Here is a 27645-nt window from a genome sequence, read left to right as displayed (position 1 = left end):
TGTAATAACTAACTACAAGCCTGTTTTTGGACAATGCGAGGAATTTGTTGTCGCAAAATCATATATCAATCAACATTTTTGATAGTTTTCCTGTAAACTTGTTTTCATATCATTGCAATAAGAATCTATTTAAAATGGCTTTCAAACGAAAACTATTGTCCTTTTATTTAACCATTTATATTGATAAAATATTGTTTTTATCATGTATGCTGTTCCAAATTCCTGATATGCATTATATTAATTAAGTTTTGATGTTGTGCCGTTTTTTCATGTAGACTTTTTCACTTTTATTGCTATAATTTATTTATTTTCATATTCTTTCTTATAACATTTAGTTTAGAATATATGGAAAGAAAACACATTATAATTTTCCTAATATTTGCAGAGCCTCCAATAAGCGCTCTTCAATTGGAGGAAGAATAAAGAACCTGACATAACCTTGTCTAAGATACTTTCTTCAGGTTGTGAGTTTCACAAAGTAAGTGAGAATGTAACATGCTGCTGCAAGCCAGGGATCCTCCAAAGAATTGCACCGGATTACTTTGATTGAAATGAAGCCTCGCCTAATTGAACATCAGAGAAGAAATTTTGCCATTTTTTCCAAATCAATTTAACAACATATGTGTTCGTGGTATTTTGCAGATATCAATATGTTATAATAATTCTTTTTCATATTTCTGATATTTTCATTTATTAATCGTATATGAAATGATATTTTTCCCTCAAATAATGCCATTTAGAAAGAATATAGTTTGAAAGCTTTACTCAGTATATTTAATATAAAGGGCCAGAACATAAATACAAATTTTATTACTGTTTCATATTCTTACATCAATTAGGCTCATAGCGAGGAAACTGTCATTTTCAAACATTGAACTTGTACAAGACCTTGTAACTTTAGAGCTTTATTATGTATATTTGAGAATAATTTTTACAGTTTCTGTAGTATTCTTACATAGTTTAATAAAGAATTTGTTCATTACTATTCTTTGAGCTTTTGTGTAAAATTGAGGTCATTGACCACTACTTGTAAATAATCAAACACATGTCGGTTGATGAATTCCTTTACTTAAGAATATCAAACCAAAATGTTTCTCATACACTTAAGCGAGGATAAGTCGTTTTAAAAAAAAACTAACAAAGTCATAAGTTGTTTTACATTTAGTCAATGGTAATTTTACTTTTTTGAAACAATAACATTTCAGATGAACATATGAAGATTAGTAAAACAATAAAATTATAGAAAAAAATAGTTTAAAATTAAAGAAAAACAAAATATGGCGAACAAACAAAACTAGTGCTTTTTATCATTTTTTGCGCAAAGGTAAGTTTTAAGATATCCGGTTTCTTTGACCATTTATAACAAAAAAAATATTATAGTTTTGCTTCAAATATTGATACTACATCTGTTCTGTATTGAAAAAACAACAACAACAACAACTATAATTGTAAAAAATTAGAGCTAGTGATTTTTGCGCGATTTGAATAATGAAGATGCTTCAGTCTCCATTTCTTTAAAGGGACGCCACTGAGGTCCATACGGTAAAATGGAACCCAAAACACTTTTATCAAATTTTCACCAAAAATAACTTTCTCTCAGCCAAAATATCAATAATACATCATATCACCAACCATATAACAGCCATAACGCTAGAAAATGTATTTTTACCCGAGCAATTTTCGGTCTCGTCAAGGAGGGCAGTTATAAAAATAGAAATTGGTTTTCCCCGCAGTGTGTACATTATTACCCACAATGCTTCATAAACCAAATCCAACATGGCGACGCAAACATCATCAGATGAGGAAGTGAGTTACTTTTTAACAATTTAAACCTGTATTTAGTATTTTACATTTAAATATTTACCTCAGATATATCATGAAAATTTACATCTACTTGTTTATAAGTCTGGTTTGTTATAAAAGTATGCCATTTTGTTAGTAAATGACGATAATCACGATTACCGAATAATTAGGTAATGTAGGGGCCGTCTCAAAATTTTGATTTCTGCCAAAAATTATATAAATGTTTGCAATTTGTTTCCAAATGCATAGTTTGCATGAAATATCATGCTGTTGTTGTGTATACATGTTTATTTATTTAAAGATGGCGTTGTTTTTATTTATTGTTTATATTTATAAATAATAGATTTTGTCTAAATACATGACTTCCCTTGATAATAATTGCCATTGGGTCTCAGCTTGGGTCAACTTGACCCATGAATAAAGTATTATCAAGACAAAGATGCTTGACTATGCATACTTAAATGTGATGAAATAAATAACCAGTCATTTTTTTCAACAAAATTGATTATTCATGTTATGGTGTAAATTGATGATAGATCTATATATAAGGTGTTAAAATTTATTGTACCTGATAAGTTTCTTGAAGGATGGTCAGTAATTTTAGCTTGTGATTCAACCATACCTATCACCTGATTAATCTGTACTCATTGTGTTACTTGACAAAACTTCTAATACCATTTTTGCAGTAGCAAATAAGCCTTGTAGAAAATTAAGGAAAACTATAACACAAAGTGCATATAACTGGTAATATAATGGTGGCTGTGTTGACCTGTGCTGAGTTTGTATATGGCCGAGATAACTTGAGAGCTGATTTAGTTTTAGGGTCGAGCTGACCCTGGTTACATGGCCAATGGGGCTCTATAAAATTAGCAAGACTGTTTCATTTAGACTGCTAAGCCTTCCATGCAACTCGAAACACCACCCAGAACAACAGTTTCTGAAATTGTTAATCAGATAGAAAGTGTTGAAAATATGGATTGACTATCATAATCTTGGTCCTCAATTCTTATATAAATGTGAAAAATACACATTTAAGTTATATAGTTTTTTCATAATTTTACTAACATGTACCTGGTTTAAGCATGAGACTTGTTATAATGTTAGGGAAATGTTATAATTGCACATCATAAGTATTGTCATGAAATATGTTTGTGTAAGCTGTGAGCAAATTTGCCCAAAGTCTCAAAACATTATTGATGGTCGAAGGGTTTATTTATTTTCTTCAATAATTGCAGAGATCATCACCTTCCAAAAGACAACGGAGGTCATCACGTCTCCAGAGTCGTGCCAGACAATCTTTAGAGTTTTTGGCTAGCAAAGACCCCGATTCGGTGAGCATAATATTTTGCTGTTTCTTTCCAATAATTATAAACAGCAGAGCGGTTTTCATGACCTTTCTTTAGGTTAGCCCAGACAGACTTTCAGCATATTATTCTCAAATGAACAGAAATAAAGGAAGGGCTAAAATTTTTTTTGTATAAATAGTCATGATAATGAGTAAAATCAACAACCTTAAATGATCCAAGTGGACATAATTTGTATTCATTGTATACATTTTTTTTTCAAATTTGTCATACATGATATGGCAGTGTTGAGTTCATGTATCTATAGTACATTTTTGTTAAGTACATGTACCTATCAGAAGTCACAATTTTTATATAAATATGGGTATATTAAGATGTTTATATTTGATTTAATTTCATAATTGCGTTTACATAATTATCAAGTCAGTGTTTCTCGTTTTCTTTCATAGCTTTTTTTAAAGATTGTTTTTTTTCTCTTATGTGCTGAATATGTGTAATGGATTTTTCATTATTCGTCCTTTGACAAGTTTTTTCAAGTTTATATTGCCATAACCCAGTCATTGGTGCTGGCTAACTTTTTATGGTCATTTACTTCAATACTAAGAAATTTTTACATTAAAACTTCATACATTATGTATGTGGGTGCATATTGATAAGTTTTACCTCCCACTCCCCTTTTCAGGTAAAAAGGCAAGGTCACTGAGACCTGTAATATGTAATATGCTATGGTCCATTTTCTCTAAAGCTATAAAAGCTATGCACTTCAAACTTGTTATGAATGTATGTGTTACATCACTTGTGCAGATGCTATATTAAATTTCTCAAAAAACATCCAAGATAATCACTTGAGACATTGAAAGCAGCATGCCTTAAGATGAGCAAAAATATTTCAATAAAATCAAAATTGAGAACATTTAATAAGATTTTAGGAAAAGTGTTTAGATTCAAAATTCAAGTAATAACATACATGCAATATGCAATGAATCACTTTTTTCAGTATGAATAACTATATGGCTACTGCATTTCTAACATAGATATTCTTGCATTATTTTGACCTCTCTTTGGAAATAAATGTGGGTTGTATATGCCATTGATATTTAAATATTGCTTCCTTTTGGTAACTTCACATTAATTTACTTTTAAATAGTTTCCTTCTATATAGCAGGGGCTGTAAATATAGGGCTGTTTCCCAAAAGAAAAATTCTCCAAGTTTTTTCTTCCACTTTTGAAAAAAATGTCATCATTTCCAGGAATCTTCTGAGGAAGAACAAATAGAAGAAGACTGGGAGCCAGAACCTAGGGGAAAGCAGAAAGGGAAAGGAAAGGCAACAAAGCAGTCTGTGGGGAAGAAGAGTACAAAGCGGGGAAAACACAAGTTTCATGGGACAGTGTTTGATGAAGGAGAGGTAGAAAGGCTACAAAGATTGCATCAGGAAAGGACAGAAAAAGCCAATGTAAGTGTATCAATGATATTCATGAGTCCTTTTTTAGAATATCAATAATGAATTTGCTCACTGTTTACTGCATGAGAAAGAACAACATTCCTATTTGTCTATGATCCTAAAGGTAACTTATATGGTATTTTGGTATGGCATTTGTCCATGTGTCCATTAGTCTACAATGTCTGCTCAAAAGGAATAAGCTAAGATTTCAAAAACAAGAGGTCCATGATAGCCCTATATGGCTCACCCAGAGTATAAAGACTCAAAGTAACAAGGACTAATAGTGATTGCTATGGATGAAAGCCCAGCATTGTGACAAAATCCAGGTCAACTAATATCAAAGTTCAGATTAACACAAGATTTCATGTTTACAGTAAAAAAAAAACCTTATAGCTACTTTTCCAAAACAAAAGAGGTCATTGGGTTATTGTCTTGGTCAAGTAATGTCAAAGTCAACCAAGTTTAATTTTACATCTATAAATGTCCAAAGTTCATATTTGTAGCATTAAAAAATAGTTCTTTAATTTGGTTAGAGTTTAACTATTTACAAAAATAAGAAATTGATGACCCATCTATGTGGGGTCAATATAGACACCAGGGCTAATCTGGACAAACTTGGTACAGGTCCACTAGAAAATAATTCATAATAAACATCTAGAAGCTTTAGTCTAAATCAATTACGAGATTTTTTTTAAAAAGTTTTTGCTACATGTATACACATGTAAGGATAATACATGACCCTGGGCAAGCTAATTTTTATATATTTAACACCTGCATAGATACATAATAAAACTGTCTCAAAATCTATATCCTTTATGCAGGAAATAGTGGAAGAGCTCACTGATGAGCAGAGGAAGGAGTTGCTCCTATCTGTTGTTGTGCGAGATCCAGGTCTAATCCTGGATGCTCACAGAATTTTATCACTTGAGGGACAACCACCAGAGCCAGAACCAGACCAGCCAGGGGTTGGGCCAAGCTGGTGTGTTTGCAGCCACTGTCCTGATATACCCAGAGAGGAAGACAGGTCATGTTGCATGATGGCTCCCACACACTGCAATAGTCTGAGGCCAGTAAGTAAACATTAATACATTCAATAGGTATACATGTAACATTCATACCTGCATATAGCAATAAATGAATTCTTGTGATAATGAGTAATCTAATGGCCATCTTAACCTGTGAGTACTGACCAGTCATATCATTTTATTGTCTAAATGATGATAATATTTTAAGGGCTTTCTTGGGTTTGAAATGTTTTCACAACTTGCGACTGAAAGGTGTTAAATATCAGCAATACGTATATATAGAAATAAATATTAGTGTGTGCGAAACTAGGATACTATAGACCAAAAATGCATGTAACATAGCCATGTGGACCTTCACTTAACTGAACATTGATAAGAGAGAGTTTCAATATCATAAGTTTATGGCTTTCGACGCAATCAAGCTGAAATAAATTTTTATAAACTAATATTGATTGGGAAATATTGGTCTCACATCCAGTTCACTTTATTTACATATAATTATTTAAATAATGAAAAATATTAAATCATAAATAATAAATTTTGTATTTCAGGAAATGGGATTGATCGTCTTGGATGAATTGACACTGAGACTTCAACAGTATTTTCGTGACGACATGCTTGCATTAAATGCAGCTAATGAGTCCGATGCCAATAAATCCTTTCGTCATGCCGCTTACAGGCAATATGTTTTGTGGGTACATGGGCAGTTGGCGCAAGAAGATAGAAGGAAAATACCTGCCTGTTGTGTTCGAATGATTAGAGACAAATACCCAAGCCCAAGTGGTGAATACAAAGGGTTTTGACAAGGTGGTATTGGCATGTAAACCTCAATTACATGTATATAGCCAATATGACCTAAATGTAACATGTTTCATCATTTAAAGGCCCATTATGCCTCAGATATGCTAATCATTTTATTTCTCAAAAACTCTTTACTTTCTGTATATAATACAGTTTTCAAAATTATACCAATTTTCAATATTCATGAACTGTCTTTTGCTTTTGCTGTGTCAGCAATTGGTAGAATCATAGAGAATAAGAATAATGTATGGATGTCAAAATACTACTTTGTTCACATTTTGCTACCTTTACAACACATTACTGCTCGTTCAATGCTACTTGCTTGAGTACCTAAACATGTAACATACTCTAAATTATTGTTGAAACTTTATTAAGCACATGTTTGGCAATTCTAAAAAAATTAAAACCATGTGGATTTCTGAGGTATCTTGTGCCATTAAAAAGAATTACAAGCTTTTATACTGTAAATGTCAATATTGATATTTGTTTCACAATTTCATTATTTATATACTTCTGTCAATAATGACTGAACCAGTTTCCTAAATTGTTAATGTAGTTATGTTTTATTTTATAGTTATAACTTTGTTGAAGATATTGTAAGTAACTTACTGCCAAATTGTCATTTTATTGACATACAAAAAAATAAAATAAAGGTTTCGTATGGCCAAAATAAACACCAGGTCATTAGGTTTGATCCTAAAAATTGACCTCATTCTATTATTAGCAATATTTTTTATGGATATTTTGGTGTTTAATAAAGGGTGGCCAGCTAACATTCAGCCACATAGTAATATATGACACTCTTGTTTTTGCTTAGAATACCATATTTTCAGCATTATCTTTTATTATTTCAAAAATGATTCATTACAATCATTAAAAAAGTGGGTAACTAGAGTAAAATGAGAGAATTTGTCTATTTACTTTAATTGATTATCAAATTCAAAGTTTTGGTTTAATGTCAAAAATAAATGTCAAATTGAAAATGCTCTCTTGTGTATGATAACAACCATGTATTTTTCTCTGTTTTTAATCAATTAAAGTTATTTCAATTGAACATGTTCTTTTTATTCAAATAACATCATTTAACAGTGGCTCAGGACTGGTTAAGACAAAAGGGATTTTGCAAAATAGTAGAACCAAATTTAGTGTGGTCTGAAAGAAGTAAACAATTTTGTATCTCAATGGATTTTGGTCAACAAATTCAAAATACTTTTAATAACATGCAACATTCCATTACCATCTCATGAGTGCCTTTGCATAGTTTATGAATGTTTACATTACTTATATACACATTTTGTCCATCTGGAATCACACCCCACAAATACACCATTGTCCATCAAAAAGTGTAATGCTGTTCATTTTACCAAACCAAAATATTTAGTTAATTCCACACCAATGATGATAATTATTTTACATTTTCACAAGAAAATTTATCTTGCTTATCATATAAACACAATGAAATTACCAAATAACAGTGTCACATATGGCAACTTAGCTTTTAAGTGAGACACATATCCTTTCATTCATTATCTTTAGCATATCTACTCATTTTCTTTGTCCATGTTTTTTTTCTTCATTTTGTTTTAATTCTTTTGATCTGTCGTTCTGCAAGCTCTGCTGTAGGTAATGGCTCAACTGGCGCGCTATGAATAGATATTCTTTTCGGGTGATCTACAGATAACCTAACCTTAGAAGATAATGGGTATTCCCTGCGGAGGTAACGCTCCATAATGGCAACCTGTAGTTCAGAAATATATAAATAGTCCTTCGACTCTTTGATTGGTTGCACAGACCAGTTCTTTGATGCTTTGGAATACACTCGTTTCCATCTGTAAAAATACGAAAAACATGATTTTAAGTTCTTTTAACTGTCATTGTTATGTAAATACTATAAATATAATATATAAATATGTTGAGCCAACAATGTAGCAAACTGAATCATGACTACACTACATTACATTAGATTTGCATGTTTTATGGGAACATTGTACTCAATGACCAGAAAATCACCTATTTATGATAACTGACTAATTATGAAAATATATTTTCACAAATATGGTATTTACTAAAGCATTCAATTGCATAGCAGAAAGGAATTATTATATCTTAATGACTCGTGTGACATAACATCACATGCCACTATCCTATCTCAGTGAAATTTTACACATTTTCAAATGTTAAACTAAACTACAAACAAACCTAGGTTTTCCTTCCTTGTCTGTTTTCTGTTGGCGATGTAAGTGTTTGTTGTAATCAATTGCTGCCAGTTGGCAGCGGCACCGGTACACAAGGTAGCTGGAAATAATATAAAATGTTATATGTAAATCATAAAATAGTGGAAAAAAACCTTTATGAGCTATGAATGAACAAAAAGAACACTTTTTGTTCATGCGGACAGTTTCCTGCTCCAGAGGTTACTCAGGGTCTTAAAAATAAGTTATTTAAGCCAGGAACTTCTTGCATCAGTTACCATTTTGAAAATATAAATGAAACAGCATGGATTTTACAAAACTCTAAATGTGTAAAATTGATCCCCAAAAGGACAGAAGAACAAAAAAATAACAAAATTTTCTACAATTATCACTAACTGAAGGAGGCCTAATGAATTAAATGATAGACATATGAAAATGGTAAATACCTGAATGCATTTCTTTTTGGTGCATACATAAGGATGTGATTGTTGAAAGACTCCAACTCAGATGTTGTTCTATAAAAAGAAAGCAAAACATTTATATTAACTTTATAAATCAATCCAGTTAAATGTATTCATTATAGAAATTTATGTTCATCATAGTATTATTTGGATAAATGAAATACACATGCTTTAGATCTTTAGCATGCTTAAATCAAAATTATCAAAGTCAACAAAGTGTAAAGTGAATAACAAGAAAAAGCATCCTCATTTTCTTATTGTCTTTGCTTTAAAGGAAATAACCATTTTTTGAAAAAAAAAGATAAAGTATGGTAACTTACTGGCATGTGACAAATTTATCAAACTTCCTCAGGAATCTCTTGTCAAAGACGAGCTTGCGCAGCTCAGTATGAATTTTGGATCCTGAAATGAGCCAAGGCTTATTTTCTCTGTCTTCAATTGGGCCATGATCACATTCTCCAAGCCTCCAGGAGTAGTTGTTGACTGTATGTTGGAGTATAGACACCCATTTAGTCTATAAAGCAACCAAATTATAGAAATATTATCAATATGAAATTGTATGAACATCACATGGCAATTTATATACAGCAGAATTTGTGTTATCATGTAGAACTTACAGTAAAGGTAATCACCTGTTATTAAAAACTCTAAAAAATAATCAGATATTATACCTTCATGTCCGTTACATTGCATCTGCTATTTTCTGCACTATGGTAGAAATGGTTGACAATGTCCTTTGCCCAAGGGATAAGTGCTTCATTTCCTTTGATGCTTGCAACCTGAAGAGGCTAATCATAGTATTTTCTTACAGTTTCAATGCATTCAACTATAAGACTAAGTTATAAAGATAATAACTATATCTACCAAAATTGCAAATTTTTTCTTCTTAGGTGCTATATTGTCCAAAAAAGTGCAATAATCCTAACACATGCTGTTGAAGTGTTCAGTGAATTGCTGGTGTGACAATGCTTGACTTACCATATTTACCACAAAAACAAGATAGAATATGCCATATCAATTTAAATTGAGACTAAAAAAAGGACCAGAGCACCACACTAAATACCCTATTCCCGTATATACAGGACAATGCGCCTGAATGATAAAATGCTAAAATCTTGTCTTTTATGCAACAGAATGAACTTTAAAGGGTCTAATTCATCTTTTTACACCAATTTATGTATAGTAATGAATGAAAAATATAATAATCGATGAAAAAATACGACATTTGTCTATTTTGTGATTATGAATTGTGCAAGCATCTAATCCTGTAATGAGTTAAATCCTTTTTAATTACCTTAGCAACCCTTTTTCCAAGACTTTTACCACCAAGCCACATGTCTAAGCTATGCCTTATGTGTGGGTACTGGTTCTCTAAAACAGAATTGAGGATTGTGAAAAGCATATTGTATATTATAATAAACCAATCATAACATTTTTGACACATCAAAATCTGGCAGTCTTTTTTTCTAGAAAAGACAAGCTTTTCTTTTCCTGTAATAGGCTTATTCATTTATTCAAATTAGACAAACTCAGTTGGAATTTCGTAGAACAGTGAACTGTTAACATGAGTAATTTTTCAATGATGTGCCCATAATGTAACCCTATCATTAGCGCTCTTTAACACTTTGTTTCTATATAGCACAAATGATGTCACATCAAACATTACACCAGTGTAATATCGTTTTTATTAAATTGCTTTATTACACTCCTGCGCCGCGGTTTATGTGTCAATGGTCTTCATAGTGGGGTCAAATAAAGAATTAAACAAAGAATTGGGACTAAAATTGATGGTCTAATAGTCGATAAGAGATTGGTCTTAATTCAACATTAGTAACAATTGAAATAAAGAACAGGAAACTCCATTCTTTAAAAAACTTGTCTTATAGTAAGGGTTTCTTTTATAAATATAAATAATCACATATTGTTCATGCCAAAACTTACTCATTATCTTTCCAATCTGGGGATGTGCATCTGTAACCACCTCCTCAATGACAATCCCTGATGCAATGAGAGTGCCCATTGCCTTCTGGAACCCTTTGGCTTCCATCAAGGTTGACTTTAACATAGTCTCTCTTTTGTCAACAGTTTCCAAGGTTAGAATGGTCTTGTCAGCTTGGTTTATTTGAGTATATGTGCAACTATTTGCACAAAAGCCAGGTGAATCCATTCGCGCATCTCCTGAAAACATATTACAAATCAACATCAACATCAAAATGCACTTTATACTATATTATGTGCAGATTCATTGGGGCAAGGGGGGTGGGGGGTTTAAGAGAATGTCGTTGTGTATTTTTTCTTTCAAAATATACATCATATGAATAATCAACATATAAACCTTTCTTTAACAATGACCCTTATGAGTGACTATTATGAAAAAGAAAAAGATGTGCAGAAAAGGTCACAGTAAATAATTGATGTTGATATCTTTCTTACCCGCTAAAACAATTTTTGTCCCTCTTAGTTCTTCTAGGTAAGAATCTCGCATGCAGATCCAGAAACTCTCCACCTCAGGAACAACACATTTTGTTTGGATAGTGTAAAATGATGTTCTGCCCGGAAATTTTAACCCAAGAAACTTTGCCCAAAGAGCAATTTTCTGGTAGCTGTTGCCTGACAGGATAATAGTAGACATTGCTTGGAAGTTTGTACTGTACATCCCTGTCTGTAGTAGAGCAGAGCTGCTCCAAGTCCTCTGAACATGGCTGTTAGAGCATAACTGAAAATAAAGTAACCTATATATATATACAAAATGCAAGGTATATATTATATTATATATATATATACATGGTGTTCACTAGCCATGAAATCCTGAGGGTCATTTTGACCAGTATGGACTAAGTTTACACAACTACAAGGATAAATCCCTATGATTTGAAGAAAATTTTACCCTCCAGTTAAAACCCTGAGGGTCACATCAGGCCTTTTGGAAATTTGAAGGGTCAAAAAGTCATTTCAAGGGTCAAACATACACCCTGTATAATATATATATATTTATGTGTTTGTTAAAAAACGGTTTAGCAAAAGTAAATTATGTGATTATCACAATAACAAGGGCAAATTTCAATAACCTGAAATACAAAAAGTGCTAATGTTCCTGTGTAGACAATTAATTGAGTAACATTTGTTTAACCTATTCTTGATTTTGTGCAAAGGAAATAGACACCATGCCTACTTTAAAGCTGCACTCCTTCAGATAAGCAAAATTATCGATAATATCCAACCTGAGAAAAATGTACTAAGACTTTAGGAAGGTTATAAAGATTCAAAATTCAAGTAATAAATATAATGTTATGTGCGATTAATGACTGAATTTTTCAGTATTTATATCTTTATTTATCCTGCTACTGTCTTAATTATCAGCTGGATATAGGCTTGCTGGATAAACTCACTATCTCCAGTCATTACGTCACATGATGACGTCACATGTTTAGAAGCAAAACAAAACTGCATATAGATGCTATTTTATCGCGGAAAAAGAAGAATGAAACCATTTAATTATGCGAAAGACATGATAAAAAGCAGAATAAATCAAATACATGTACATGGTTGATGTTTTGATGGAGAGGGTTTATCCGGTTCGCTGCGAATGTGAATCTTGGCTCACTAAAGCTCACCAAGATACACTTTCTCGCTCACTGGATAAACCTCTATCCCGACATCAACCACGTATTTTCTAATTCTACTGTGTTACTTACACAGTAAGGCCTATTTTGACAGATTTTGACCTCTTTATAGCAATTTACATTGGTTGTAAGTGCCATTAATAATGTATAAATTGCATTCTTTTGGTAACTTTACAATATTATACTGTTAAAAACATTTTAAATTTTCATGAAAATTTGCACGAATCTGGATGTGTGCTGCTTTAAATGTTTGATGTTAATTAACTTTATTATTTTGGAACATAGGGAATCTTCAAAATGATTCTTTGATTCTACAGAAATTTTCAAACATACCCATTTACATTCAATAGTGCATCCAATTGTTTTCACAATCTTCTTTACTGGGTTTTGGCATGAGGAACAAGGTAGCACTGGAACCATGTCTAAAAGCTTCTCAATCATTGGCTGTGTGGTTATGTATTTTTCTTCTAAAACATGGTCTTTAGTCACATGCTTCATTTTGGTTGCCATGTATGTTGAAGTTGGTGTAGCGCTTATTTCCTCTACCTCTGTCTTCACATCAAACACTGTTGGTTCATCTTCATCAATCTCAGTCTGGATGTCAAATACATTGTCTTCAACACCTTCCTCTTCTAAATCATCCATCTTTACATCACTCTCTGAGTCAGACTCACTGAAATATTACAATGATAATACAAAGTGAACATATCTAGGCTATGTAATCTGTCTTACAAATTTGATCTTTCGTGCATGCATTTCATTAAAATAATTTATAGTCAATCAGGGAAGACAACTGAAGTTTTGGAGTCATTTACTCCTTGATTCTGGCTTGTGACTTTCAGTTTATAATGCTTTTCCTTTATAACCTTTATAATGTGACTTCAATTTCAGAGATATTTGCAGTTTCTGCAGGGCATTTTTTGTCAAAATTGTGTTCCTGGGCCTGTTCATTTTGCGAAAAAAGCGCGATATGTCATAAAATTGTAAAGAAAAACAAAAGACATGTTACTTGGCATTTCCCTACATTTTGAAATTGGAAACAGTTGATTATAATTTCTGACCTGGGTAAAATCTGCTTCAAATCAGTACATTAACCCTGTTAACATGCGCAAAAACCATTAAACTTGATTAAAACTAGTTCTGTATTATTGCAATCGGCGTAAATCAAGTTTTATTGGAAGGTAAACAATGCATTTCAAAGTTAAAGTGCCAATATTTTGTGAAGTCTCTCTTGAAATTGTGAATTTTTTCTGCCGCTTTGTTAAAAAAATTGTGCAATTTTGAATTGTGAAGGAGCCTTATATCAGCCCCTGTTATAGAAAGAAAAAAAGCCCTGTTCTGACTTCCAAATATTGAAACTTAATGAAAGCTCTAGTCAATACTTGACACATAATTTTGTTTTTGCAGTAGCTGTTGAACTGACCTTTTTGGGACTTTGTTTCCAGATATATAAATGCAGTAGTTTACTACAGAAATGCTACTTACTTTTTGTCTGTTTTATACAAGACAAAAACAAGCCAAGGAATCTTGAATATGATCTTGACCTTTGACCCAGCCACATAAATCTTCCACATGACACTGTCTCATTGTGAACTGTTGGGATATTTGTGCACAGTTACGGCCCGGACAAGCATAATTTGGACGGACGTAACACTTAAATTGACTAAGGGGCAATTTCTTTGTTTAATAGAGGGCCATGACCCCTTATTCTATTGTTACGGAATGAATTCTATTGTTCTCTTTTGTTCTGTTTACAGTTAGATGGCCCCCTACTTCTCTTAAATAGCCCGGATGGACACACATACATTCACTAAATCGTCCTCATCACATCTATGTTGAGCTCTCTAGAAGTTTGCTTGACAAAAATCTATTAAAATATAAGAATTCTTTATATTACTTACATAATTGAAATGTTCCATTTTTCTGGTTCGTATGTTGGATCATCAGGGTCAAAGTCTGGATCCATTAAACTCTCCAGCTCACTTTCTGACAGGGAACATTCAATCCTTTAAAAGAAAAATAACTTTAAATAAAGATAATCCCTTGACATAAAATATGCAGAAAATGTATGGGAGTCATACAAAGAATTGTTTTTTAATTTCTAAACGGATTATTATTCATTTTAAGGCATTTTCCAAATGGCACTAGTAAAATCATTTAATGCTACTCTCCCAGACCCCCACACAAAATGGGTCTAAAAACATGAACATGTATGTTTACAGCTATAAATATACAAAGAACCTAAGAAGTAAAATTTGCACTTTTACGAATAACCCTGACCTAACTGTTGTCATGTGTCAGATATAAACAACTCTTTTATCACCCCATGAACATGTTGTGAGTAGGACAAATTGATGCAGGTAGAACTTACTATATAAATGAGCCGCGTCATGACAAAACCAATGTAATGCGTTTGCGACCAGCATGGATCCAGACCAGCCTGTGCATCCGCGCAGTCTGATCAGGATCCATGCTGTTCGCTTACCAACCCTATAACAAGTAGAAGATCTGATAGCGAACAGCATGGATCCTGATCAGACTGTGCGGATGCGCAGGCTGGTCTGAATCCATGCTGGTCGCAAACCCACTTTGTTGGTTTTGTCGCGACGTGGCTCAAAGGTTAGTTTTTACCAAATAATCTGATTACCAACAATTCCTTCTTTTATTCCTTTTTATGGAGTAAATTTTCAATGACATATTGTGCAGCATCGATTGCATGATAAAAACATTTCCAATAGCACAAATGTTCTACCTGCAGCCATAGAATGGATCTACTTGCGACCAGTTAAAAATGTGTGTGTAGAATTTATGTCGATATTTACAAAGTAAAACGTTGCAACTTTTTAAAATTACACGCATAACAAACACAGCAAAACCTAACTTTTATTTTTTTTTTTATTTGAAAAAAGGACATGTATGTATCATCTAGTTTCATACAAATGTACGAGCTGCAGTGAAATTTTATCTTTTAATGACATTTTATTTCAAAAACGTCCAAAATACAACGTGTGTGAAAGGAGCTTTAAACAAAAGCCACTCCAAGGAGTCCAAGTAAGGATCACTTATTTTTCTTATTTCTGACTAAAATACAGAAGATAATTAAAGTGTTTCTCTAAAAATTCACATCTGAACGCGACAGACCAATTAATTAACAGATCAGGGTTGTCCTTTGATAATTAAACACAAATGTGTTATCATTTGATAATTAACACATATGTGATATCATAAGTGTTGCTTTGCCCCAGCATTTATCATTACTGTCCATTATAATTCATAACAAAAAAAGGCAATTTAGCAACATATAACAACTTGACCATGGTTTGATGTCAAGATCAAACTAAGTTACATATCATGAAATTTTTGCAACTGCTCAATTATGAAATCTTCTTCAAACAGATGGTGCCTAAGTATGAAGGTATCTCATCTCATTCAGAATGAAATCATTATGATCAAGGTCAAGTTTGTGGACCTAAACCAGATCAAACACACTGACTGCAGCAAAAGCTAACACATTTTCTATGAAAAATTCCAGGTTAAAAAAAAAGAAGCCACACAAAATCTTTATACCTGATTTTCCTATGTTTTGGTGTTGGCACACCTCCCTCGGCTCCTTTAGAATCTGCAACTTTTATTCCTTGTTTCCCTTTTGGTACCGACGACCCTGGTTGCGCCCTTTTCCCTTGACCAGATGACCTTAGGTTCAAGCCAAGCTTCTTTGACCTGAAACATTTTAATTTTCATAACTTATTTGACATGAATTTACATATTCATAAAATAAAGATAAGATAAGAGAAATGCAACAACATTGCATTTGTTAAAAATGGCTCAAATGACTATGCCATTGCATTGATACAACTACAGAATGTAGAAAAAGAAGATAATTTCCAGTATTTCTAGAAAATTGTTGTTTAAGTATTATTCATTAATCATAGACAGATGTGGCTATAAGTTAAAGGTACACGAGGTAAATTATTCATAAAACATAATTACATCAGCTCTCCACCTGATTCACTACCCTCTGTTACTGAGGACAGCTCAGACTCCATTGCAATTGCCACATGCAGGCTGCTCCCCTTTGGAGTCGACATGGAACGTGTAGGTGTTGGCTGTTGACTGGGCAGTATTCCGACCCCTGCAAGTGTTGGGCCTGCACGCTTCTCCAAATAACTGAAACAAAATTAAATATTCATTCATAGGAAAAATTTGCTGTGTAAATAGTCAATAATTTTATCCTTTTGTCGGTAAAACTTGCTAATTTCCAATCAAATGTTGATCAAAGATATAAAATTATCACCTCTGTTACAATTATGTACTGTTCAGTGCGTGTATACATTAGTCTGATCACTATTGCGTGATAATGATCGTAAGGGTTATCGCTGATTGGCTTATCCCTTCACGGGTCGATGTGCATAGGACCGCCAACCTATAGACTGACACGCGCTGACGCATTTGTGTATTTGTGGTTGTAAACAATCGGTAATGTTTATGCGTCCTCAGGCAAAATTAAGCGTACGTGGAATCCTTGCTCTGAAATATTTGCGTCCAGCTGTAATAAACATGCGTACCGGGACGCCGAAATAAGCGTCCCCGAGAACCCTGTTTAAAGACTATCTTACATTTATGTCAAACCATGTTCAAACCAACAACACATGTGCATTATGTTAAACCCAGGAGGCTTAGATGCTGTGACAGTAGAACTTTGGTACAATTGAATTTTAGAATATTGTATACAACAATGTGCATACATTTCTTATAAAGGCATAATTTTCATTTTCAAAATTTCAAGTGTGTATGTCCAATTATATTGATATATAATTTATATTGCCAGTAAATTTATCTGTTTATAATATTTGGTAGCGTATATTCATGGATGATGAATATCTACATCTTGTGGCTATATCCTGGATTATACCCCGGGATTGCCCATCTTGTATACTGCTTCAAAATCGTTACCTGTTTACGAATATTCTAGATAAAACGCCTAAACTTGACCTGTACATTTTTTTTTAATTGCTATGTACAGATCTGTACACACTATGTTTTATTATCAAACAAAAAACAATCGCTATAATACTTGTTCTTGATGAAATAACTAATTTTCCGTACAAGTACTTATTACATGAATAGATAAAAAGTGTTTTGAGATTTCCCCTAACTCACCAATCAATCAGGTGTTTTGCCAGTTCATCGTCTGTTGGAACTCCAATTATGGTTTTCATTTCTTTCCACCGATCGATTTGCTCATCTAGGCTAATTTGTTTAGACCAAAAACGTTGCTGGCGAGCCTGTGCAGTGCGTTTCTTCTCACTTGCCGTTTTTCTTCGTCGAGGCATGGCTGCTTGTTTACGTCTTTAATTCAACTGATATCCGTTGCGCATGCGCACATGCCGCGTGCTATATCACGTGATCGTTATTTTAAGACGGAACATTGAGATTTGCTAATGAAAGGCGTTTAAACGCTTTTCCCATAATATTGAAGAAAATTTAGGTTTCAAACATATTGTCAAGGGATAAAACACATATTCATGCATCACTGATTTTGTTTCAATGCCTCTTACACGTAGGTAATTAAAAAATATCGCTTTGTGAAAATTTACTTTTTTTTCGCACTTTTGGCCAAACCTCAGTGGAGTACCTTTAAAATCACATAACAGTACAGCTGTTTGTAAACTTAAATGGGAACAAAAACTTAATACTAATTTTGAAGATAAAGAATGGAATACATTTTTTTTCACTTATTTTTGAAACCACTAAAAACACGAATTTACAATGGTTTTAATACAGAATTGTACACAGAATACTTGGCACAAACGAACTTTTGTATAAGATACAATACAAAGATAATCCAAACTGCAGTTTTTGCAACAAATTTTCTGAAAGCTTGGAACACCTTTTTTGGGACTGTGAAGTTGTTTTTGATATGATTCATGGTCTTTTTGAAAATACTCATTTACATTTGACAAGAATAGAATTTCTTTTAGGAATACAAAATGTTGATAATGAAACTAATCTTTTGCTTTTATTTGTCAAGAAGTATATATATTTTTGTAAAATGAATTTTAAAAGACCGACTATAGAGGCTGCTAAGCATTATATTAAGTACCAATACCAAATTGAGAGAGAAACACAAAAAAATATTAACAAAGTAGATTTTTTTGACAAAAAGTGGGACAGTTTGAAATATATTTTCATTTCTTCATACCATGATTAGTATGTGAGTGTGGACATTGTGTTATTGATTATGTGTTATTATTATTTTAAACACAATATGACTAGAAACAGTTTTATTCATTAGACTACAGGCTACAAAACTATATATTGAAAAGTTAAGTGAGATTATAAATTAATCACAGGCTTCTATTTTTTTAATGTACATTGTGTGTTTGTTTTGTTTGTTTATATATATGTATGTCTTTGTATGTATGTATGTTTGTATGTATGTATTTATCTGTGTTCAAAATAAACGGGGTTACCATTTAAGGGCCTCAAAAAAAAAAAAAAAGTTTGAATGTTTGATTGTAAATGCTCACATGTCTAGGATGTGTACGAGGCAAAATAGTTATTGTTTAAATAAAGTTAAAAAATTCTCATTGCTATATGAACGGAATATACATAATTGATCAACCCTTCGATTTTAACAATGTCCTCTATCTCTGTGGTATTAGCTGCATATAAAGTATCAGTCAATAAATTCTTCATTTAACAATAGCATTGTAAATAATGAGTGTTACATTATTAATGCAAATATAATGCATAAGTACGTTAAATCATGTAGAAATGACATTGAATTTGTCTCCCCATTTATGTATGATAGATTAACTTTTGCATGTCTGCATATAAATTGTGACATAAGGAACCAAATGCTGCATTTTCTAGTTCAAATCAATGTTATTTACGCAGATAACATATTTAACCGCACGTAAAATAGTTTCGATTTGTATCTTAAAACGGTTACACATTTAAAAAAAGAAAATGTTAAAAATATATTCAGAAATTCAGAAATATTTCCTGTCTTTTATAAATTAAAGAGAAACAAAAGAAAGATCAAAATATGAAACTTTAGTTCACCGTCGCCCGATAAAATAATAGGAGTTTCAGAACTAAAAGACAAAGTTCATTGTGTCTGAGAGAATAAACAAATAACAAAGGTTTTCGCGTAGTATTCAATCAAGAGAGCAGAGAACACTTATCAGATGAAAAATGGATGTGTGTTGGTAATAAATTTATTTCAATGAGTTTCTGTTCCACATATGGACAGTTTGATTCCTGGAAAACGTCTAGACGTCTAAAGACGCTATTTTATTATCTTAAAAACTAAAATGGATAACAAGTCATAATAATAATAATAATAATAATAACAAATGAATATTAAAATAGAGAAAATAAGAATCTCTAAAGAAAGTCCAAAACGGCAAAATTGAAAATGTTGCAGGCTCGGTTTAATTGAGCATGTTCATGGACGGAACTGTCCATTGCAAACAACCGCCCACGCCCATAGCACCTAGAATTCAACATTTACACATGAAATGGCAAAATTATGAATTAAGCAACATCCGCAGATGGGTTCATATGGCGGTAAGAAAAATGTTCATAATACATCATATTATTAATTGCAAAATTTTGTACAAATGGATGTTAATATAAATGCACTTTAATCAAGATGCTAGGGGCGTGAAGTATATTGCACTCATTCATGATCCATCATGAATAGCCTAAATAAAACCGAGTCGGCAATTTGCATGTTATTTTGTCGTACTTCTCTTCAGTGCTGTTATATTTTGCTCGTCCTTCGGGATCATTGTTAGCAGCACTATTAAGTTTCGAGAATTGAGTACCACTCAAGCCGATGCTTCGGGGCGTGAGGGATGTGGCACTTTTTCATTATCCCTTATGGTCAGACTCAAATAAACCGAGTCCACAATTTTCATGTTATTTTGTTGCGAGAGGTCACTTTGTTTTCAGATGTTTAATCGTTTTTTTCTGTCACAGAACAACAAAAACAAAAATTCAAACAAACAAACAAACAAACCCACACACAAAAATGCCTTTGAATAGCAGTTGACTATAGGGGGAGGTATTATTGTAATTTTTAATTTTAAATTTACTCCATCGATCTTTGTAATAAAGAATAAAATAATCTGAGCATTTATAAACCTCGAAATGTTAAGAACATCGAAACAACAACATCAAGTTTAGTAAGCTTGATATTATATATTATATATACACTATAACAAATGACTGCGTGTGTTTCTAATAATTCACTGTAGATGTAGAGTATATTTCTTCTGGCTATGTCTTACCATTTTTATATTGTTGCGCCAAGACAATTTTGAGAATTTATTTCCTGTTGATAATTTTCTCATTTCCGTACATTTGTTTAAAACTATGTTTTATGGTACGTGACAAGAATTTTGTAATAAAGAGATACGAAATGATGTGTAAACTGTTTTATTGCATTTTAAGTACGGTAAGAAAACAATCAATGTGGTAAAATTGGAACTTGGTGTTTTTATATTTTTTTTGTTATTCTGGATTATTTATTTGCAATAAATAAAATGAATGAGATGCTAGGCTTCAAATGATTGTTCCTGAATGTTTAAAAAATGATATACTTTATCAGTCACATAATGTTCGATTGTCAGGACATTTATGTACCAAGAAGACTATAAGGAAAGTGTTACAGCATTATTACTGGTTTGAATTAAAAGACAGTGTCCGTCTGTATGTACAGTCATGTCATACTTGTGCTGAGGACAAGATACCCAAGAAAACACCTAAAACACCCCTAGGTCACCTCGCCAGTGGTGCGCCATGGGACACTCTTGCTATCGACTATCTTGGTCCGCTTCCTAAAACCGAAAATGGGTAATAACAACATTCCTAGTTCTCACTGAACGCACTTTAACTAAATAATGTTGAGGTTATACCTGTAAAAAGCGTTAGCAGAAGAGCTGCGCAACGCAATATCGCAATTAAGATGTAATTTTTTTATTTTTTTATTTTTTTTTTATTATGTCGGTGGGGCGCACCCCTTTCAATACACAGCGACCAAGGAGCTGCTTTTGAAAGCAAGCTCTTTAGAGAGCTCTGCAATATTTTTGAAGTTAGGAAAACGCGTGCAAGCCCAAAGAACTCAAAGGGTAACGGACAGACTGAGCAATATATCAGAACCTTGTTGCGTATGATCAAGGCATACATTGTCGAACAAGATGAATGGGACCTCCATTTAGGCTGTATTGCTGCAGCGTATCGGTCTTCTCCGCATGAAGCGACGAAGCTTACACCAAATATGATGTGCCTTGGTAGAGAGATTCGAATGCCAGCAGATCTAGTTTTCGGCTATGTTTGTGAAGAGCAAGTTGTCTCTCCTTCAGAACATGTAGAAGTCATAAGACAAAGGATGATGAATGCGCATGATGTTGCTCGACGCTATCTTAAAACTTCCGCAAAAAGAAGTAAAGAGCGATATGATTCAAACCTAGAATTTTCAGTGTATAATGTAGGTGATTTTGTATGGGCTTTGCATGAAAGCAGAAAAGTTGGTGTTACACCGAAGCTGGAACATAAATTTGATGGACCATTTATGATTCAGAAAAAGATGTCACCAGTTACCTATGTATTGCAGCTTGATCGACAAGGAACCAAGAGAGTCGCTCATCATGACAAATTGAAGAAATATCTAGGTTGCGAAATACCAGACTGGTTAAAAAGAGCTCAAAAGTTGTTGCTGAAAGATATTAAATCCAGCAATAATTAATCTGTTATTATAAGCATCTCAATAGCATTATGTATATTGATCGCATATTTTTTGTATCTGATGTCTATTTTTATTATTAAAACTTTACTCAGTTTTATGTGCTTTTCTCCTTCATTGGCGGAACGTTTTCGAACACAAAGAAACCGAAGAAACGCAGTAACAGCGGTCGAACGTTTTGTGCAAGAACATCGTAGTTCTGCGCTGGCGAGATACCAAGTGAACTATATGATACAAGTAGCTGTAAAGTAAAAAGGGATACCCCTTTTGTATATTTTCAGATGATGGAGGCTCAACAAAGGAGAGGTAGATTGTACTGGCGGGCCCGCACCACCCTTTCTGCATTGTATTTTTTGCCCCTGGGGGCAAAAAAAAAATTTTTTTTTTGTTTTTTTTAAGGTGGAGTGGGGGGCGGGGGGGGGGGGGGGGGGGGGGGGGGGGGGGGCCCCCCCCCCCCCCCGCCCCCCCCCCCCGCCCCCCCGCCCCCCCCCCCCCCCCCCCCCCCCCCCATATCTGGGGGGGAGGGTAGCCGAGAGGGGGGTACGCATTAAAAAGTGGGGGGGGTTAAGTGGTGGGGGGTCCCGCCCCCGAGAGTTAACAGTGTTATAGATCATATCCAGAAGCATCACCTTGCATTAGACCAGGCGGCCTTTTATTGTAACCTCTGCATGTTCAGATGCCTCACCAGAGACCAATTAGAGAAACATCTGACAGGCTACAAGCGTCATGTGATGATGGCCAATACACCTGGCATTGGTGACCAAAGAAGATACTTGGTGGCGAATCCAAGTCCCCGTAAGATAACAGAGGGCGTAGATTACAGACTGGCTAACCTAGAAGATCAAGTGGGTCAGCAGTTTGAACACGTTGACCAATTTGAGGAGACTCCAACCCAGTCGCTCAGTGTGCCCAAATCCCAGGATCTGATTACAGTTAGAGTGACACCAGACGTCCTGGCCACACTGACCTCTCCCATGACGCCTAAGGCCCCATCCACTGTCACTAAGGTAGGAGTGCCAGCGCCCACCTCAGAGCTCCCCAAGGTATGATCCTTTGAGACCAGGACTCCAATGATTTTGACGACCTTCTCAGCATGCCAACATCTCGACAGTCTCACACCCAGTTATCCAGTAGTGTGTATGTATGTCCCTACGCCGCAGAGCAGTACCCTTTCTGTAGCCAAAGCGGACACCTCTTCACACACCAGTGCTGCGTAATGACGAGTATGACCTCAACACACAGGCGCAACACCAAGTCCAACAGGGAGGAGAACGTCCTTGATCAAATACTGGGTACCAGCACTCCCATGACGTTCTCTCCTGTAGGAGCGGCATCTGTCACAGAGGCAGAGAACCCCATGATACAGACCACCCGTGAGCAGGCGACCCAGACAAAACCCCATCAGGAAGAACTAGCCCAGAGGTACCAGCCTCCTAACTGCAACTATTGGTCACCTGGAAAATACGCTCCAGGTATCGTTGGGAAAGGTTACATTTGCCATGGATTCAAACACCAGAGCAACTCGCCACTTAGGACAGACCTTAGAATCCATGGCCGAATCCCTTAGAACCCTTTCGAGGTCAATAGAAAGGTACGTTGAGTACAAGAAGGTACAGACGTGATGAGAGCGCAACAAGATCGGAGAAAAGGCCCCGCACAGAGGACAAAGAGAACTCTCCCACTCTGAAGTCGGTAGTCAACAAGAAAAAGAACAACAGAAATTAATTTGTTAAACGTGTACTTATAATTAATGTAAACGCTAAGATGAATTTTCAAATTTAAGGTTTAATGTTTTTGAATTTAGACATGCAGATATATTAAGATTTGAATCAATTTGTGATGCAAAAGTATTTCATTAGTAAGAATTATTACGGTTCATTACTCTCTATCTTTAAGTGTATTCAATGTAATGTTAAAACTGAGGAGATTTTTGAAATATTTTATGTATAAAAGGACTTCATATTGTTATCTTGGTAATTACTAGTCTCTTGTTTGAAATTTATGACTATGATGATGTTAATGTTCACATAGTAATATTTATGTAAAAAAAAAATAAATTCTTAAGGTGTTGCATCACATCACTGAATTGTTAACGGGGGGTAATGTTATGACCTAGAAAAGTTTACCTGTTTACTTCATTTGTTCATTTTTACTTTCTGTCATTCATTGATCCTACTTTCGTTTTTGAAGCGTTTACTGGCAATAGCACATTAGTTGACTGGTGTCTTAGTAAATTTTCACAAGACATCAGATCAATGTCACGTATCATGCCAGATTTTATTCTAGTCTGTGAGTTAAGTTTAAATCCCTATATGTTTTCCATGCCAGAATCTGTTGTGCCATGTGTTTTGACGACTTGTTTATCTTTCCATGTAATTTGAATAATCCCTCTTATAAGTCACTATTTATGTTGCATATCAAATTAATCCATGTTTATGAATGTTTCTGCAAGATAACTTTTCTAGAAACTTGTAAAATCCTTCACATTTTAATATTTTATATTTGACCTCGTTCTGTATTGTGCAGATCCGCCATCTTGGAATTGACTGTGAGCAGTTGCTACTAGCAACAGTCTGAGGCGGGCTATTTGAAATCTTGTTTATTATTGTTTGAACTAGCGTATTTTTACGAAGAATGATGTTTAATTCAAGAAAGAGAACCTTTGAGGTAAATGAGTGAATTATATATGAATTATGTATTTTTCCGTATATTTTTAAGTAAGATATTGATGTGTTTTATTTTTAAGAGCACCTTGCACTTTGCACACAATACACAGTTGTGAGCTGTGAGCCGCATATCTCACACTGGTGGGCAGTGAGTCTCACATCACAGACATGTGAACTGTGAGCCCCACATCACACATTGTGAGCTTTGAGCTCTGCTACTATTTAAACCCTGCTCACAAATAATCTTGGCTTCACGCATTTTTTTCTTGCTCCGAACTTACGGACGTTTTCGTCAGAATTTTAAACTTAAGGTGCGCTCTAGATTTTTGAAGATAAATATTTTTCATAAGTAATAACTTTACAACAGTCATTCTAAATTGTTCAGAAAAGTTAAATTTACACATTATATAGAGTTTTTATTCTTATTTATTATATAACAAAGAATTAGATCTAGTACTTGATATTTGTTCAACTGGTATCTCAATTCAGCGAATCTGTCAGTCTTAAATTAAAGACTCGTGTACTTTCTGGATACCGTATCATCTCGTGCATTTTTAAAGAAATAATAGCGATTGTAAGAATTGATTTACTGTTATTGCTAATGCAAACATTGATGCATACATGTTTTGATCTCATTTATTTATTTAATGTTATTCAAGTCTAGTTATTAACTGTTGAAATATAGAATCTACTAAATTTCTATATACTTGATAAATAAATTCAAGTGAAACATCAAAATTTAAACAGACTTATTTGTTTTCTTATTATAATTCAAACATTTGGTGAAGCCCAGAACTCTAGCAAAGTTCTGATAAGTAATACCTGGTCCATAAATAACAGGCCTTAGGAAGCTACCAAAACTATACTGTCTTGATATACTGGTTTCAACAAGAGGGCAGCAAACTTCTGAACTCCAGTTGACAACTTCTAGCCTAGAATTACCATATGCAGACAGACTGATAAACAAAGAAGACCAGGTGCAAAGAGACTCTCAACTACTAGAGCGTAACAATATTTATTCCCTTTATATATCGATAAACAAAATTTGAACTATCCTTTTTTCATTAAAAATTAATACCATATTGATTTTCTATAGTAAATATAATCCATTAGCTAAATTGGCTTTTTTGAGTCATGAATCACAAATTGTTTCTTTGAGAATTATCAATCACTAAACCTGAAGCTTCATTGCAAACTTACAATGTACACGGCTATTTAATTTGGGATATTAGGCAGTATTGACAACTGTTTTTATACTAAATGTCAATGCAAATATTCACTGTAGTCAAACAAATTTAGTTACTCTATTCCTTTTACATGTGTCAATATCAATATCCACACATACAGGTTTACGCCATAATACACATTTTTTACGCTCGAACAATCTCATATCTGGTCATTTATAGTGTAGGCAGAGAAAGTTCTCTCTAGGAGTAAGGTTATATATTGTTTTGGAAATGTTCTGAGATAAATAAGTCTATAAACTAAGCATGTGCGACGCTTCTTACATACTACCTTGTTTTGATTTAAAGTGGTCTAACATTTAACAAACTTAATCATACCTTTTCACATTATGTTTCTCTTTAAACTGTCTCTGTATACTATATTTTATGCCTTTTCTCCAATAGAAATATGTTTCATCTTCTTTTTAAAGTATAATAAATTCAAACTCTACGGCAATATAAATTATGACATTATCTAATTTCGTATGTATATAAAAATGGGTTTTATAAGGGTGATAAAACTTAAATAGGTGAGATAGAAATAGATGTAACTCAACGATAAAAGAATTTTAAATGCATTCATGGATGAGAAGATCTGTCATTAAACATTAAAAGCTTAATATGATAATAGTATGGACAATGAACGGATATGCAGCTTGAAGTTACACAGTAATATTATTATGTGCACTTAACAAGCTTTTATGCTTACAGGATAATATAAATTTGGCATTTTATTCCTGGTCTTTTAAACATAAAATATCTTTTCAGACCAAATACAGCACATCAAGTTTTATGCATATCTTTTGTTTCAGGCAAGATACTCGTCAACTAGTTCGTCATTACAGAGTAATATCAGAGCACAAATGAAAAGATTAAAAAGATAAATTTCATTTTGATATAATTCTAAATTTCGGTATCAGCATGAAATAAAACCACTTGAACTTCTGAATAGAACGAAATATTTTTATCACTGCAGTCGCAACAAAATGACAGACAGGTTAGATGTTATAGACAAAACGGTAAGAAGATGAAGATAATGGGTAATTGTAATATTGTGACAAACTTTCGAAACACCATAGTTTGCAATTTTTGACATAAAGCGCAAACTGAAAAAATTAAAGATTAAAGCGTGGGGAAATATAAGTGCTGTTTCATTTTTCTCTTGGAAAAAAAACGATGGTACAAAGAATAAGCTATAATTGCTGCCTATATCATGATTCTACATTAGACAATCGGCAGTGATAATCTACAAGACTATAAGATTGCCTTGGTTAAGAAACTGCAAATTATCTATGGGATTGCCTAGCAAAGAGATGTGATTAAGTGCGGTTATCCTAAGCAATGATCATTA

At 33.6% G+C, this 27645-nt stretch overlaps 2 protein-coding genes across 2 annotated transcripts; one reads left to right on the top strand and one right to left on the bottom strand.

Moving 5' to 3' along the window:
• The first annotated feature begins 1639 nt into the window (after positions 1-1639).
• On the top strand, positions 1640-7429 carry LOC132753994 (P2X purinoceptor 7-like). Its single transcript, XM_060744577.1, has 5 exons — positions 1640-1806; positions 3039-3134; positions 4358-4561; positions 5371-5619; positions 6126-7429. The coding sequence occupies exons 1-5, from the start codon at positions 1777-1779 to the stop codon at positions 6375-6377; spliced, it is 831 nt and encodes a 276-aa protein (XP_060600560.1). The 5' UTR covers positions 1640-1776; the 3' UTR covers positions 6378-7429.
• Positions 7389-18286, bottom strand: LOC132753993 (uncharacterized). Its single transcript, XM_060744576.1, has 13 exons — positions 17812-18286; positions 16642-16818; positions 16219-16371; positions 14553-14657; positions 12985-13324; positions 11462-11744; positions 10970-11206; positions 10323-10399; positions 9700-9807; positions 9349-9542; positions 9014-9082; positions 8575-8670; positions 7389-8204 (listed from the first exon to the last, which is right to left on the bottom strand). Exons 1-13 carry the CDS (start codon positions 17982-17984, stop codon positions 7949-7951), a joined length of 2268 nt encoding a protein of 755 aa, XP_060600559.1. The 5' UTR covers positions 17985-18286; the 3' UTR covers positions 7389-7948.
• Positions 18287-27645: the final 9359 nt, after the last annotated feature.

This window comes from Ruditapes philippinarum, unplaced genomic scaffold (genome assembly GCF_026571515.1).
Source record: "Ruditapes philippinarum isolate M1 unplaced genomic scaffold, ASM2657151v2 ctg10340_1_1_1_1, whole genome shotgun sequence".
Taxonomy (NCBI): Eukaryota; Metazoa; Mollusca; class Bivalvia; order Venerida; family Veneridae; genus Ruditapes; species Ruditapes philippinarum.
This window is presented reverse-complemented; position numbering and strand designations above follow the sequence as displayed.

What these genes read in the sequence shown, in the direction of transcription:
- LOC132753994 (XM_060744577.1), top strand. Translation starts at nt 1,777, where the DNA reads ATGGCGACGCAAACATCATCAGATGAGGAA. An exon ending in AAACATCATCAGATGAGGAA is followed by an intron (nt 1,807 to 3,038) that starts GTGAGTTACTTT and finishes CAATAATTGCAG; the next exon opens with AGATCATCACCTTCCAAAAG. An exon ending in CTAGCAAAGACCCCGATTCG is followed by an intron (nt 3,135 to 4,357) that starts GTGAGCATAATA and finishes CATCATTTCCAG; the next exon opens with GAATCTTCTGAGGAAGAACA.
- LOC132753993 (XM_060744576.1), bottom strand. Translation starts at nt 17,984, where the DNA reads ATGCCTCGACGAAGAAAAACGGCAAGTGAGAAGAAACGCACTGCACAG. An exon ending in AAATGGAACATTTCAATTAT is followed by an intron (nt 13,325 to 14,552) that starts GTAAGTAATATA and finishes GTAATATTTCAG; the next exon opens with TGAGTCTGACTCAGAGAGTG. An exon ending in GCAATGTAACGGACATGAAG is followed by an intron (nt 9,543 to 9,699) that starts GTATAATATCTG and finishes GTTGCTTTATAG; the next exon opens with ACTAAATGGGTGTCTATACT.